Source organism: Callithrix jacchus, chromosome 1, assembly GCF_049354715.1.
Source record: "Callithrix jacchus isolate 240 chromosome 1, calJac240_pri, whole genome shotgun sequence".
In the NCBI taxonomy this organism is placed as follows: Eukaryota; Metazoa; Chordata; class Mammalia; order Primates; family Cebidae; genus Callithrix; species Callithrix jacchus.
The window spans coordinates 77,249,533-77,264,704 of NC_133502.1; the positions used below are offsets into that span (position 1 = coordinate 77,249,533).

Consider the following 15,172-nt stretch of genomic DNA (forward strand, 5'->3'; position numbering starts at 1 on the left):
AGGGGTTTCTCCATGTTGGTCAGGCTGGTCTCAAACTCTTGGACCTCAAGTGATCCACCTGCCTTGTCCTCCCAAAGTGCTGGGATTACAGGCATGAGCCACCACCCCCAGTGATCATGAATCTTTTTACATTAAACACCTTTGTCTTTTTTTTTTTGCTCTGTTGTATAGGCTGCAGTACAATGGCGCAATCTTGGCTCACTGGAACCTCCACCTCCTGGGTTCAAGCAATTATCCTGCCTCAGCCTCCCGAGTAGCTGGGATTACAGGTGCACGCCATCACTCCCAACTAATTTTTGTATTTTTAATAGAGATGAGGTTTCACCATGTTGGCCAGGCTGGTCTCGAACTCTTGACCTCAGGTGATCCACCCTCCTCAGGCTTCCAAAGTGCTAGGATTATGGGCATGAGCCACTGTGTCCCACCTGTGAATTTTATTTTATCTGATGTTAATATTGCTGCCTTTTTTTCCCCTAGCATTTGTATAACACACCTTTGCCTATCCTTTCATTTAAATTTTTCCTATAAGGCTTTGTTTTTATTGTCTTTATTAAACATAGAGCTTGAGGATTTTGGGGGTTTTTTTTGGGGTTTGTTTTTGGTAGAGATGGAATCTCACTTTCTTGTCCAGGTTGGTCTTGAACTCCTGGATTTAGGGGATCCTCTTGCCTCCGCCTTGCAAAATGCTGGGATTATATGAGCCACCGTGCCCAGACTAGCTTGAATTTTTTAAAACTCAATTTGAAAATTTTGTCTCTTACTAGGTGAATTAATTTTTTTAATTTTAAAATGATAACTGATGTGTTTGGATTTATTCCCACCACCTTATTCTGTTTTGTTTGCGGTAATGTTTCTTCTTGCTGTTGGGTGGCTTGATCACATTTTCTCAGTTTCATTTTCTCTCTTGCTATAGCGATTTGGAAAGTAGGAAAACTTACATAGTTATTCTAGTGCCTCCTTAAAAAAAACCTCATTTATAAATTATTTCAGAGATACAGATGAGTATGGAGACTTAACATAATTCTGGGGGAGATGTCTAGGGCTTCTGTAAAGATTACTTTTTTCCACCTTAGTTCCAGACCAGCTGATTGAGAAACACAAGAGTTAAAGATTAAAATTACCAGGCTTGGTTTATCTGTGTGGGCATTTAGATCTGAAGGCAAGTGGAATTACTTGCGCAAGCAGTCACTGGCACACTGGATAGCCACAAGGACAAATTCCAGACAGTGCGTCTGTAAATGGGTAGAGCCTTCAACGCCCCGGATCCTTGGGTGATTGTGTAGAGTAGCGCCTCCTCCACCCTCTTAGCTGCAGGGATCATGTAGCACCAGCAAGAAATAAGCATCTGTTGTAAATTACATCACTAAGATTTCAGAGTTACTTGTCACAACTTATTCTGACCAATAAACTCAATTTACCAGAGGGTATAGAGCAAACCAGAACCATACTAATTGTAGGTTAGGTCAGTCTGAAAAAGAGGAGCAGGAAGGATAATTAGGCTTCTTCGTCTTGTGCATTTCTTATCTCACTTTCTGCCCACATATTTATTGGGGTGTTAACTTTTTTCTCTTTGGTGTATGGTACTTTGTAAATTCTAAATACTGACACTTCAATGGTTTTATACATTTGATCTATCTTTTCCTTGTCTGTGAGTTATCTTTTTAAATTTTGTTTCTGGGCTCCTGTGTTGGACAGAAACATTAAATCGTTTTGTGTTTGTTTGTTTTTTGAGATGGAGTTTCACTTTTGTTGCCCAGGCTGGAATGCAGTGGCACAATCTCAGCTCCCAGCTACTTTTGGTATTGAAACATTCCGTCTTTATGTAATCAAGTTTCTCAGTCTTTTGCTTCATAGTTTGGTTCTTTTTTGTTTTGCCTAAAAAACAAATCCATCCCTATTTCACTAATGTGAGTTATTTTCCCGTATATTCTTACAGAACTTTTAAAGCTTTTCTTAATAAATCTAGGTTTTTAATCCATTTCAGGTATTTTTTGCCTTTGGTGGGGAGTAGTGGTATGGTATGAACTAGGGATCAAATTTCCTCCCTCCCCCAACCCCAACATGGACAACCAGTTGTCCCACATGTATTGAGTATTCTTCTCCCATTGATTTGTAATGTCCCTTCTGGCATGTGATGTTTCCATGTATATGTGGCTCTCATCTTTGCCTATTACATCTGTGCCAATAGTACACTGTGCCAATACTGTCTAAATTCTTATAAGTTTTAATATTTGGTAGAGCAGGGGCCCCCTTCCTGTTCTTCTTCAAAATGTTCTTGGTTCTTCTTTGCCCGGTGATCTTCTGGATTAATTTACATGTATTAACATATCAGGTTTCATGTAATTTACTACACATAACACGTAAATCTATTACATTCAATTCATGCATTCGCATGTAATTTACATGTATTAGCATGTCTGGCTCCACATGTAACTTGTAAACTTGTTACATTTCATTCCTATATTTGCATATAATTTTCACATATTAGCATGTCAGGTTTCATGAAAAGACCTATCGAGATTTTTATCAGAATTGCGTTTCTTTTGAGGGGAACTTATTGAGTCTTTGTGTTGATAAACCTGCTTTATTTCTCCATTTACCCATGAGGGATATGCATGTATTTTTTTTTCTGTTACATTTCATAATTGCTTATTACAAGTAGATAGGAAAGCTGTTGGTTTTTGTGTATTAATCTTCTATATCAGAAACATTGCAAAACTTTATTAGTTTATTTATTCGAATAGTTTGTTTGTTTTTTTAAAGAATCACTGTTATAATACCTTTAATTTATCTTGCGTTTTACAGAAGTCTATGAACAATTTTTAAAAAGCACCTCCCTACCCCATATCATGTTTCTCTGACAGTTGTTAAAGTAGGCAATGAGTATGTCAACAGCTTGAGCGTCAGCATCTTGCAAGGATTTCAGACCAACCACTCGCCAAAGAACTTGGCAGCTTTTTCATCTTGTTTTTAACACAACGGTATATCCACTCTGATGGCAAACCTGTCCAGCCACATCTCCACAACACTCTTTGCAAAATCAGGGATTAGCAAATTAGTTAGCTATGGCATGGAGCTGTGCTCGCTTGCCTGTGACAGCCTGGAAGCCGGTTTTGATACTGGCAACAGAACATCTAGAATGACAAGTTTTGCACTGTAAGAAATAGGGTCGCGTGTCCTTCTGCAGGATTGTGTCTGGTGATCGGCATGTGTGACAAGTGGCATATTCCTTGATATATCTTCTTAAGACATTTTCTATCTGTTTCTGTTGGAATCTTCCTTTGATTACAAGTTGGTTATTATCATCTATAGAACCACTTGTACCCAATTCAGCCAACAAAAATGCAAGGAGATGTTTGGACTGATGATGTCATAGTTTACAGATATCTGTAAAGTTGACAAAAGAAGTTTTCTTGGTTCCTACTCGACCTGTGGAGGTTTCACGACAAATTTCCTTTTCTTCCCAGCAACCATATCTGGATTCTTTTCCCTCATGATGTTGAACACTCGATTCAGCAGCTCCTCATATGTGTAATCTCTTTCTGAGCCTGCCCAAGCAGGGCCTGTCTGATTACTGAATGAGATGCCATCATCTTTTTTGCTGTCTTCATCTTCTAGAGCTTCATCTTGCTCTAGTATTTCATCCTCATCTGGGAACTTGACATTCTTATTTTTCTTCTTCTTTTTTTAAATGTTTATTGCCAAGCATAATGTCAAAGTCATCCTCTGGTTCAGCTGGTTCTTGAACATCGCTTTCAATCTTAAGATCCTTTACGCCTTCTTCAGCGTCATCAATATCAAATTTCTTTTTAGTTTTTTTCTTCATTTTCTTTTGATTAAAGAAGTTTAAGTCATCTAAATCATCAGAAGCATCTTTTTTCCTACTGTCCTCTTCATCAGCTTCCAAATCTTTGTCCTCAGTTGGCTCTGGCTCCACTTCTTTTGTTTCTGAAGGCTGGGTTTCCTCTGTTTGGATATCCCCTTCCTCATCTAACATAAAAGGCGGCTTCTTCTTCTTTTTCTTCTTGCTCATGGTAGGATAAAAAATCATCTCGTTCCCCAGACATGGCTGCGGCTCGAGTGGGCTTGGCTCGGACAGGAAGTCAGACGGGTCAGCCCCAGGTTCCGGCGGCAGCGCTGCTCCTACCAATACCTCTCCCACCACCGCTTTTTTTTTTTTTCCCCCTGAGACAGAGTCTTACTCTGTCTCCTATATTGCCAGGCTACAGTGAGTGGTACAATTTGGCTCATCCCAACCTCTGCCTCCCGGGTTCAAGCGATTCTGCTGCCTCAGCCTCCTAAGTAGGTGCGATTACAGGTCACAGCCTCCTGAGTAGGTGTGACTACGTGCCACCATGCCTGGCTAATTTTTATATTTATTTATTTTAGAGATGTTTGTTTAGAGACCTTTGTTGGCCAGGCTGGTCTTGAACTCCTGGCCCTCAGGTGCTCTGCCTGCCCTGGCCTCCCAAAGTGCTGGGATTACAAGCATGAACCACCATGCCTGGCTTCTTGTCTGTATTTTTTGGGTAGACAATTGTCTGCAAATAAGGACAATTTTGAATTATTTCTTTCCAGTTTTCTCTGATTTCCTTTTTGTATCTTGGCATCAGCTAGCACTTCCAGTTATTACATTGTTAAATAGAGGTAATGATAGTGGGAATTTTCATCTTGCTTTTTACTTGATAGGGATGCTTCTAAAGTTAAGACATGAAGTATGATATTGACTGTAGGTACTGGAACAATCTTTATAAGCTTAAGGAAGTTCTCTTTTAGCTCCATTGTGCAAAGACTTAATTGGAAATGAGTGTTGATTTTAATGACTTCCTTTTCTGTATTTAATGAGATAATCAGGTGACTTTTTCCTGTAATTTGTTCATGTTGTTAGACTTTTTATGTTGAATAAGATTAATTTTCTTTTCATATGCTATTGGCCATTTGTATTTCTTCTCTGAATTGAGCATTCATAGCCTTTCTAGATTTTTTTTTTTTTTTAATCTCTTGGGTTGTGTTAGGGAAAAACTCCAAGTTTTTCCTCTGCTGTCACACCAATACAGCAATTACCAACCAAAAGACTTCTATAACTCCAAAATATATGAGGATTTCTCTGTATCAACAAGTAGGCAATCAGATACCAGCTGGTATCCTCCCATTGAATTCTGATGCCATCTGATTCCCCAGGTTCTGGGCTCAGTCCCACAAGATCACCCCCTCCTTCCCACAAGTCTGGGCCTAAGCAACTTCTGACTAACTGGCTTCAAGTTGGGGTTCCCAGGATCCCCTCTTTGAGTTCAGTTAATTTGCTGGAAGAATCAGGGGAACACGCTTACTAGTTTATTATGAAGGCCATTTTAAGGATACAAATAAACAGCCACAGGAAGAGATGCACAGGGTGAGGTCTGGAAGGATCCTGACCTCAGGAGTTTCTGACCTGCTTGAGCCTAGGGTATACCACCCTCCAGGTGGATGAGTTCTCGAACACCTTCCTGTCAGCCTCCATGGTTCACTTCTCCAGAAGCCCTCTGCACCCTGTTCTTTGGGTCTTTAGTGGAGATTTCATTACGTGTCCATGATTGAAGGGTGGACAACTGTGTTGAAATATGATTGGACAAAAAGGACATAATCTACACCCAGCAAGGCCTGTCTGTTCAGATTCTTCCAGCCTCTCTGGGCAGCATTCCTTCCTCCAGTGTATGGGGCAGGATGCTTTGTGGAATGAGGGTCTTACAGCTCCTAATCAGATTAGAGCCCTGCCTTGAGCCAGGAAAAAGAGAGCCGGAGAAGGTCAGAGAGATTCTGTTTCCCAAGGCCAGCTTCTAAGATCCACAGTGCACAGCATATAATAAAATATTGTAACAAAGGTTATGGAAGTTAGAAGCTAGGGATTGTGGATGTGAACCAATAAGTGTATAATTATAATATCACATTGTGATATTGCTTTGGAAAGACATTTTATCTGTTGTAATAATTAACTTTTATTATTGGTGTTTTCCTCCAAGTTTCTCCCAGTTTTCCCCCTTTGTGACTTGTTTTGTGTCACACTCTAAAATTCCTCATGTTAATTATAAAATTATTCATTATAAGTTTATAGTTATCTGACAGCTTTTTCAAAATTGTTTCATCTGTGATGTGCTTTATACATATGTGATATTTATAGAATCTCATTTTCTTTTCATACATACAAACATCTGCCCTGTATTGGATAAGGCATTTGCTACTGAATTGAAATAATCAGTTTTCTTAAAAGTATTCATATATGTCGGGGTCCAGATTGTACATTGCTGTGCTAAAACTCTATTGTTTTAATTACTGTTTACTTATATTTGGGCAAATCTTTGATGGGAAGACTTAATCTTAGGCTTCAGATCCAACAGCCTGTGTTCAAATCTCGGTTCTGCCACTTCACAGCAAGCTTTGTGACCTTGCGCAGGTTAGTCACCCCACCTCCTCAGGGCTGGTTGACCCTGGTAGTACCAACCTCACAGGGGGTCATGAGCTGAATACAATACTCAGCATAAACTCTCCATCTTCGTTGGTTATCATTGTCATTTGGGTGGGTAATGCTGCTGCCGCTTGTTAATTGATACTTTCATGAACATTTCTTCCTCTGCTTCCCTGTCATTGCTTCCCTCAAAAAAATAAGTGGCCAATACAGATGAGAGCCTGATGTCTATGGTCTTGTCTCTGAGAGACAACCTGTGTTCAGGTGGAGCCTGTTCTCTCCTGCTCCCTAGTGTGTAAAAATCTCCTTTCTGCCTGTCTGTGGTGAACTCAGCAGAGGCTGACTTCCCTCTGCTGTAGGAAGTGTCCATTTCTCCATAGTTCTGCCAGGACCTGCGAAGGCCATCCATCCAGTTCAAGGGGGAAATACAAGGTGGAGAAAGCCCAGTGTCTCTAGGTCCAAATAGGGTTCTTTAAATCTTTCCTATTAACAAGAACATAACTGTATTATAATTCCCACCGACTCCTACGTATTTCTCTGATTTATGGTAATTATCCCCAAACACCTATAGCTGTTAGGCAGGAAAGAAATGTTTTTCATTTTTCTAACAAATATTTGCTAAAGGAAGAGGTAATCAACTTGGAGGGGCAAGTTAAATCATACCTAGAGACAAATTAGGCCCAAGGATAGATTTTGAATATTTTTATTAACATTTTTAAATTATGGGGCCAGGCACGGTGGCTTAAGCCTGTAATCCCAGCACTTTGGGAGGCCGAGGCGGGTGGATCACGAGGTCAACAGATCGAGACCATCCTGGTCAACATGGTGAAACCCCGTCTCTACTAAAAATACAATAAATTAGCTGGGCATGGTGGCGCGTGCTTGTAATCCCAGCTACTCGGGAGGCTGAGGCAGGAGAATTGCCTGAACCCAGGAGGCGGAGGTTGCGGTGAGCCGAGATCGTGCCATTGCACTCCAGCCTGGGTAACAAGAACGAAACTCCATCTAAAAAAAAAAAAAAAGAGTTAAATTATGAGATTTTGTTTCCGTTTCCTGTATCATATTAGTCAAAGAAGCAGAAATGATGATGTGGCATGACAGGGACAGGCAAAAAGACGACTGCCGCTTTCTGTTTCTGACAACAGAAACATCAGTGGAGGGGGGATACATGGATTTATAACAGGATTATAAAGTTAATCGTCAACCTTTAAGCAAAACTTTGTAAAGAGCCCTGTTTCAGCTGGGCACGGTAGCTCATGCCTGTAATCTCAGTACGTTGAGAGGCCAAGGCGGCAAATCAGTTGAGGTTAAGAATTCGACACCAGCCTGGCCAACATGGTGAAACCCCATCTCTACTAAAAATTAGCTGGACATGGTGGCATGTGACTGTAATCCCAGCTACTTGGGAGGCTAAGGCAGGAGAATTGCTTGAGCCTGGGAGGTGGAGGTTGCAGTGAGCTGAAATTGCACCACTGTACTCCAGCCTGGGTGACAAAGCAAGAGTTTGTCTCAAAAAAAAAAGAAGCCCTGCTTCTGGTTCCAGGTTCCTAATAAATGGCCCTCAACCCAGCATCATAGTCTCTGTAGTACTTTATTGCTGTGTTACTCTAACAATAAAATACTGGCATCAGTGATTTTCCCTGCCTATAATATATAAAATACTCCTTAGGGAACTGAACTTAAGGTTTGGGCTGGAAGGGAAAATTTCTTCCCATTTCTATCTAGCTACTTTTCTAGTTTAAATTGTTTTTTTTTTTGGGGGGGGGGACGGATAGTGGGAAGAAACTGGAATTTCAAGAGATGGTTAGAAACCAAAACAAGTTACTAACCAGTTCCCTTGTTTAAATGTACGCAAAGGATATTTTCCAGGTTGCCTCATACTGTCCTTGTTACATGCTTCCTATCTTGATCAAGAGTCAGCCTTGGAAAAACACTGTTAGCCTGCAAGTTGACTTTTTAAAAGCGGTGTAATTTTGAATAGGTAATATATGGTACAATGCAAAAGCTGTGAAAAGGCATAAATCTGTTTCACCCTTCCCTGTTCTAGACACCCACTATCAAGGCATTGATACCAGTTTGTTGTGGCTGCTTCCAGAGATTTGCTACCTTTGATTTCATCTACAGTGATATTACCTGTGTATATAGAACTTAAAACTCACACATAGAAGTGGTAGTACTTAACAGTCCATCTTGGCTATCTTTAGTTTTCAGTTCCTTTCCTTCTTTTTTTTTTCTTTGGAGACGGAATTTTGCTTTTGTTGCCCAGGCTGGAGTGTGATGGCATGATCTTGTCTCACTGCAACCTCCACCTCCTAGGTTCAAGCGATTCTCCTGCCTCACCCTCCCAAGTAGCTGGGATTGCAGGCAGGCATGCACGACCATGCCCAGCTAATTTTTTTGTGTTTTTAGTAGAAGTGTGGTTTCACCATGTTGGCCAGGCTGGTCTTGAAATCCTGACTTCAGGTAATCCACCCACCTCGGCTCCCCAAAATGCCGTCATTACAGGCATGAGCCACCACACCCTGCTAGTTTTCAGTCTTAAACATTTCTGCCAAACTTCCCATTTGTTGCCTCCATGGAGATAGTCCCAGTTTATATTCTTGTCCACAGGTGATGTATGTGAGTGCCCTCAACCTCCCGCCACACAGCACCTTTTCCAACTCTCTTGAGTTTTGCCAGTCTGAGGAAAAAATAGTACCTTATAGTGGAACTTTCCATTTCTGTTACTTTTATGATAACATAAAATTGAAGTTAGGTACCTTCTCAAGATGAATTTAAAATATTTTTCCAGTTTTTCTCTTGATTTGGTTTATGTGTGTTTTGCCATGAAAACTGCTTAAAAATGTGTTTATGGCTTTTAGATTTTGTATCATTTAGCAAGGTCTTCCCTAGTTGAAGAGTATAAAAATTAAAAATATTCATGGTTTTAAATACATATTTAAAAAAGTCTTTGATTCATCTGGAATTGTAGAATAAGATTAGGAGGTATGCAGGTTTACTTTTGAGGCAAAAATATGTATAAAGTAACAATTTTCTATAGAAAACTTGGGTAAATACAGGAGGGAATGAAAGTGAACCCCAATCCCAGCACCTTATTATTTGTAACAATTGGGATCATGCTAATGCTGAATTCATTTTTTTTCACTTGAGATTAAAATACAAACATAGGTTTAGAATATATTTTAATTTATTTAATATTTAATTTTTGTGGGTACAGTAGGTGTATAGCTTTATGGAGTGTATGAGATGTTTTGATACAGGCATGCAGTGCAGGGCACAATAATCACATCATGGAAAATGGGGTATCCTCAAGCATTTATCCTTTGTGTTAGAAACACTCCGATTGTACTCTTTGAGTTATTTTTAAAGGTACAATTAAGTTATTGTGGACTCAAGTCACCCACTCCCTGTTGTGCTGTGAAATGCTAGGTTTTACTCATTTTTATTATTTTTTTTGAGCCCATTACCCCCACACTACCTTTCCTAGCCTCAGATAACCATCTTCTGCTCTCTATCTCTACAATAATTTTAAATGGGTGTCGACATTTTTGTTTTGAAACCATTCCAAACCGTCCTCCGCCCCCCTCTTTTTTTTTTTGAGACGGAGTTTCGCTCTTGTTACCCAGGCTGGAGTGCAATGGCGCGATCTCGGCTCACCGCAACCTCTGCCTCCTGGGTTCAGGCAATTCTCCTGCCTCAGCCTCCCGAGTAGCTGGGATTACAGGCACGCACCACCATGCCCAGCTAATTTTTTGTATTTTTAGTAGTGACGGGGTTTCACCATGTTGACCAGGATGGTCTTGATCTCTTGACCTAGTGATCCACCCGCCTCGGCCTTGCAAAGTGCTGGGATTACAGGCGTGAGCCACCGAGCCCGGCTTTTTTTTTTTTTTTTTTTTTTTGGAGACAGAGTTTTGCTCTTGTTTACCCAGGCTGGAGTGCAATGGCGCGACCTTGGCTCACCGCAACCTCTGCCTCTTGGGTTCAGGCAATTCTCCTGCCTCAGCTTCCTGAGTAGCCGGGACTACAGGCAGGCGCCACCATGCCCAGCTAATTTTTTGTATTTTTTTTTTTAGTAGAGACGGGGTTTCACTACGTTGACCAGGATGGTCTCGATCCTTGACCTCTTGATCCACCCTTCTTGACCTCGTGATCTATCCGCCACCCAAAGTCAAACCGTCCCTTTAAAGGAATGCATGACCAGAGGCTTGCGTTTAAATCTTGCACAATTAAAAGAAAAGCTTTTTCTCTGAGCCAGCTGATCTCAAGAAATCTTGCACGATTTTGAAGATGCCCGTTTTCCATCAGACCTGACCCTACGGGTGCACTTGGCGGGTCTTGGCTGAGCGAGGGTGGGGTGGACCAGGCTCCGGGAGGGCGCGCGGGGGGCCTGGCCTGGCCTGGCTGCAGCATCCCCTGGCGGCGGCAGTGGGAGTGCAGCGAGGGAGGCGCCAGGAGGCTCCTACCCAGTCTGGCGTCACCCTTGGGTTCGTCCCCGGCCTGGGGCGAGCCCTTCTTCTGCTCGAAGTCCTTTAATCGCTAAGGAGCTTTCCCAGACGCAGCCCTCGGCAGGCCTGCTGGCCTCTGATCCATGTCCCCTCTGCGGGGCGTTTGGGCACTGGAGGAGGCCTGGCGCCCACGGGCCTCCCGCATCCGCCTCTGAGGAAGGAAGGCGGGTGGTGGGGCGGGGGCGCTGTTCCTCCCCGCGCCCTCGTCGTCCACGGGGTTGTTTCCAGAAGTTGGGGACTTCCGGGGTTGCGCTGTTGCACTGGGGCCCGTGGGCCACCAAGGGGTGTCGCTGAGCCCGCTACCCTACCCGGCGCGGCCCTTTAAACTTTGTTTTTTAAACTTCGAGGGTGTGGTTGCAGCGCCTCCCATCTAGGCGGCTGGCTGTCCTTGCCTCTGCCCCGCCTTCCAGATGCTTTGGAGTCATGAGCCGGGAGGGCGCGGGGGCAGCTCTGGTGGCGGAGGTGATCAAAGGTGAGCCGCAAGGGCGGGTGCTTGGGGGCGGGCGTGGGGGGAGCTCCGGCACCCGCGCAGGGACCAGGCGGGCGGCATTCGCCGGGAGGCACCCGCCGTCAGGGCTAGGGCCGCGGCTGGTCTCCTCTGCGTGGGTGGCCTCGGCGCTCGTCCCCGGGCCCTGGGCTTCCGCGCTCGTGGGCGGCTGTGACCCTTGTGTGCCTGCACCTGAACCTACATACGTGAGCTGCACCTCCCCGCCCGCGGGAGCGAGATCTTTGGGCGCTGTCTCAGGGATCAAAGGTCCTTGTGGTTAGAAAGGATTAAGCCCTGTCACCCATTTGAGTGTTTGTGGTTGCGAGAAATTTTAGCTGAGGAGTTTACAAGGAATAAACTCAGAAGTTGCATGAGTTGAATTGCAGATAAAAAAAAGTTTACCATTTGGAGAGAGGGTGCCACCTGGCTCTGCTGAAAGTATATATATTTTAAAGGCTGTACTTGATTTTGCTACGTTGTAAGTACATACTAGCACCACTGGTATTATTATTATTAGGTATTGTGGATGACTTGATTTCACCCTAGGATTTTTAGGCAAGGAAGAAGGGTGGAGCCTCCTGACTCTTAGCTACTCATTACCATTCTTGCTAAACCTCACAGCAGCCTAACTGCGTTTATGCAACACGAGTTCATTTCAGACTCATCATGCAGAGACCTCTCATTGCTTCTGTTTTAATGGTAATTTGTCTAATTGTGAAAATACTGAAGTAGTGATTCCAAGTAAGACAGTAGTGATCCCAAAGAACAGTTGGAGAAACATATGGTTTGTTCTATAGCTGTAAGTAGTAATTTTTGAAGCAATTTTGAAAGCATTCTTTCTCTTTAAGAAAAAAATAGTTTCTTACCAAATTGACTTTTTAGGATGTCTTGAAAAATGTAGTGAAATTCTTCTAGAAACTTGCAAGGTTGATGCCAACCATCACATGCATGCTGCAATTTTCTGAAATGTCTTAATCCAGGGGAGCTGAACTTTAACGAATATAGGTTCGTTTAGAAATACATTACTACATGAAAAGCCACCACTTTTGAAACTTATGTTAAAGGCAGTTTCTCTTTTAAAAATGTGCTCATTATTACCCACCCAAATAGCCAGAATATTTTGTAATTACCCATTACCACCCCTACCATCTGAAACATGCATGGGAAAGAATGAAAAATTGACTTCATCTGAAAAGAGTTGTGTCATGATATATAAAACGTTTTTTATAACCTGCAGGAAGGAACATTGCAATTTTTCCATTTCAGATCGCCTTTGTTTTGCCATTCTCTACAGCAGACCAAAGAGTGCATCAAATGTACATTATTTCAGCATAGATAATGAACTTGAATATGAGAAGTAAGTATTGCTTTTTAAAAGAGTGTAACTTTTGTTTTTTAAAGAATCTAAAGGTATGGTTATAAATGGGACAGCCTGGGGAAATTATAAATTTGTTGATTGCTGATTACAGGATGCATGTTTTTCACCTGTGGTAATAAAATAAAGCTTTGGAGGAAAAAAGAGAACCTCCCTAAACGTAAACACTTAGATTTGCTTGTCTAAGGTTTATACTACAATGAGATATAAACGTGTACTAAGTAAGACATTGTGGTTTTGCTCTTGGAGATATGTATGGAAAAACAGCTTTTTAAATTTAGAAAGGATGTTCATCATCACTGAGGTTAGATTTAGGCATTATAGCACTCGTGGCATTTAAAAATAGGCGTTATTTACCAGAATAGTCTTCCGCTAGTGAAATAGTACATTTAAGTTGTATTGGCCCCTAACGATTTGGTATGTCCTTACTCATCTTAATTTGATCTTGTTGACCCAAAAAAGGTGTTTATATTTAGAGCATCTAGAATGTACATACACATTTTTATTTTTTATTTTTAAAGCTTCTACGCAGATTTTGGACCACTCAATCTGGCAATGGTTTACAGATATTGTTGCAAGATAAATAAGAAATTGAAGGTAAAGTTTTTAAGATTTGACTTAAATAATCATTATTCGCTTGATCTGGGGGACAAAAGTAAGGAAAACATCTATTTTTTAAAAAGGAAATGTCATGTTTTCACTGCAGTGGTGTTTGGGACATGCACATGGTTTTTTGTTTTATAAGATCATAGTGTATCTATTTGTTTTATAGAGTTTTGAAAGAACAGTTCAAGTTTGGGTCATTTGGTTCTAGTTTGAGTTAGTGATGCTTAAATACTTGAAAAACCAAAGTGGGAATCAGTTAATTAAGTGAACCCCATATTGTCTGACCTAATAGAACTGAGACCTAAGGAGAAATTCTTCCCTTGCTCTGGCCATTGTTCTTTCGGGCTTCATTTTGATGGGGAATGCTAGCAAACTAACAAAGAAGATGGGGCCATCTTACTTTCTCTCCTGTTTTGAAATTCCCATGATATTGTGCTACATGATCCTTTATACATATGATTAAGGGACATGAGAATCTAGGGCAAAAAGCACATCCTTAAGGCTGTATCACTGAGAGTTACACAGGTATATTTGTATTGGTTTGAACTTAGACCCCATTCATATATGTAAAACACTGAATTGTTGGTTATGCATGGTAGGAAGTGTGTACATACTACTTACCAGCAGTTCCAAATCAGTCATTGTAAATTTTCAACTAGAAAATACTGCTTTTTGGGAAGGGCACCTAAAAAAAAAAAAACAACTTGGCTTATCAGACTACTACAGATAGGAAATATAATTTATTTTTAATTGGAATTTTAACATGCTTTAATGAAACTTTTATGGGTAAAGCAGTTGTTTTTCCTGTAGCATCAAAGCTATATTCACTACATATCGCTACAGAGCAGGAGACTCTTCTTTTTTGCCTTTCTTAAATAGGAATATAACTATTTATGGCCTCGTGCATTTGGGTTCTCCCTCCTTTCTCCAGTTGCCAGTGGCAGATCTTTTGTTTCGTGCAGGCTAGGAAGCTAAAAATAATTCTCTCTTCCCCCGACATTTGTTCTTTTGCTTTAATTTTGGGGGAAAAAAAAAATTTTTTTTTTCCTGTACTCAGCCATCTGTGGACTTTTAGTCTTTGGGTCAACTAAAAATATATCAGTCCTTTTTTTTTTCTTTTCAAATCATTTACCAGAACAACTTGTAGCATGTTGGTAGCATGCTACCAACCTGATTAACTATCCAATCTGATTGACATATTACTGCATATTCAATTAATAGTGCTAAAGGTATATCAAGAGTTTGGATGGAGAATGTCTTGGGCTTGTGCTGCCCGGTGGCTCGTGTGTTTTTGTTTTTGTCGTCGTTTTTTTATATCAACTTGGATCTCTTTCTCCATGCAAACAACTAAAGGAAAATATGTACAACTTCGTCATTGAAACACTAGAACGTTGAAACACTGACTTAGAGAAGCCAAGAAATACATGCTTATTGAGCTGATTATATACTGTTCCTTATCCTGACCTGAACCTACATCTACTCATGTTAATAAAATACAGCTGGGGATGTGCTAACTAATCATGTTTTTTTTTGTTTTTTTTTTTTTTTTAAATTCTGTACCCATTTTATATTTTAACTTTTTAACATCCCCATACACACACACACACACACAAAAAAAACCCTTTTAAACATATATATAGAAATATGTACACATCATGGATCTGGAGCTCTGTGAACTTTCACAAGTGGAATATACGTAGATGATTATCTTTTCACCAGGTCGGGAGCAGTTCACTGGCAGCACCCATAGCAGC

At 41.1% G+C, this 15,172-nt stretch overlaps 1 protein-coding gene and 1 pseudogene across 25 annotated transcripts in view; one reads left to right on the forward strand and one right to left on the reverse strand.

Moving 5' to 3' along the window:
- The window catches only part of CDC14B (cell division cycle 14B), a 138,808-nt gene that overhangs the window by 47,350 nt on the left and 76,286 nt on the right, over positions 1-15,172 (forward strand). For 10 of the 25 annotated variants that reach the window (XR_004743261.3, XR_004743267.3, XR_013532383.1 and 7 more), the window contains exons 2-3: positions 12,675-12,794; positions 13,334-13,409. Coding sequence is in view for 17 of the 25 variants with exons in the window: in XM_035300279.3 (XP_035156170.2) it covers positions 12,675-12,794; positions 13,334-13,409 (196 nt within the window). In the remaining 8 variants the exon portion in view is untranslated. Of the gene's footprint in view, positions 1-11,204; positions 11,423-12,674; positions 12,795-13,333; positions 13,410-15,172 lie in introns of those variants that run through there. The other 15 variants (XR_013532406.1, XM_035300367.3, XM_035300395.3 and 12 more) reach the window with 4 other exon arrangements.
- LOC100894618 (eukaryotic translation initiation factor 2 subunit 2 pseudogene) lies at positions 2,976-4,103 on the reverse strand (annotated as a pseudogene).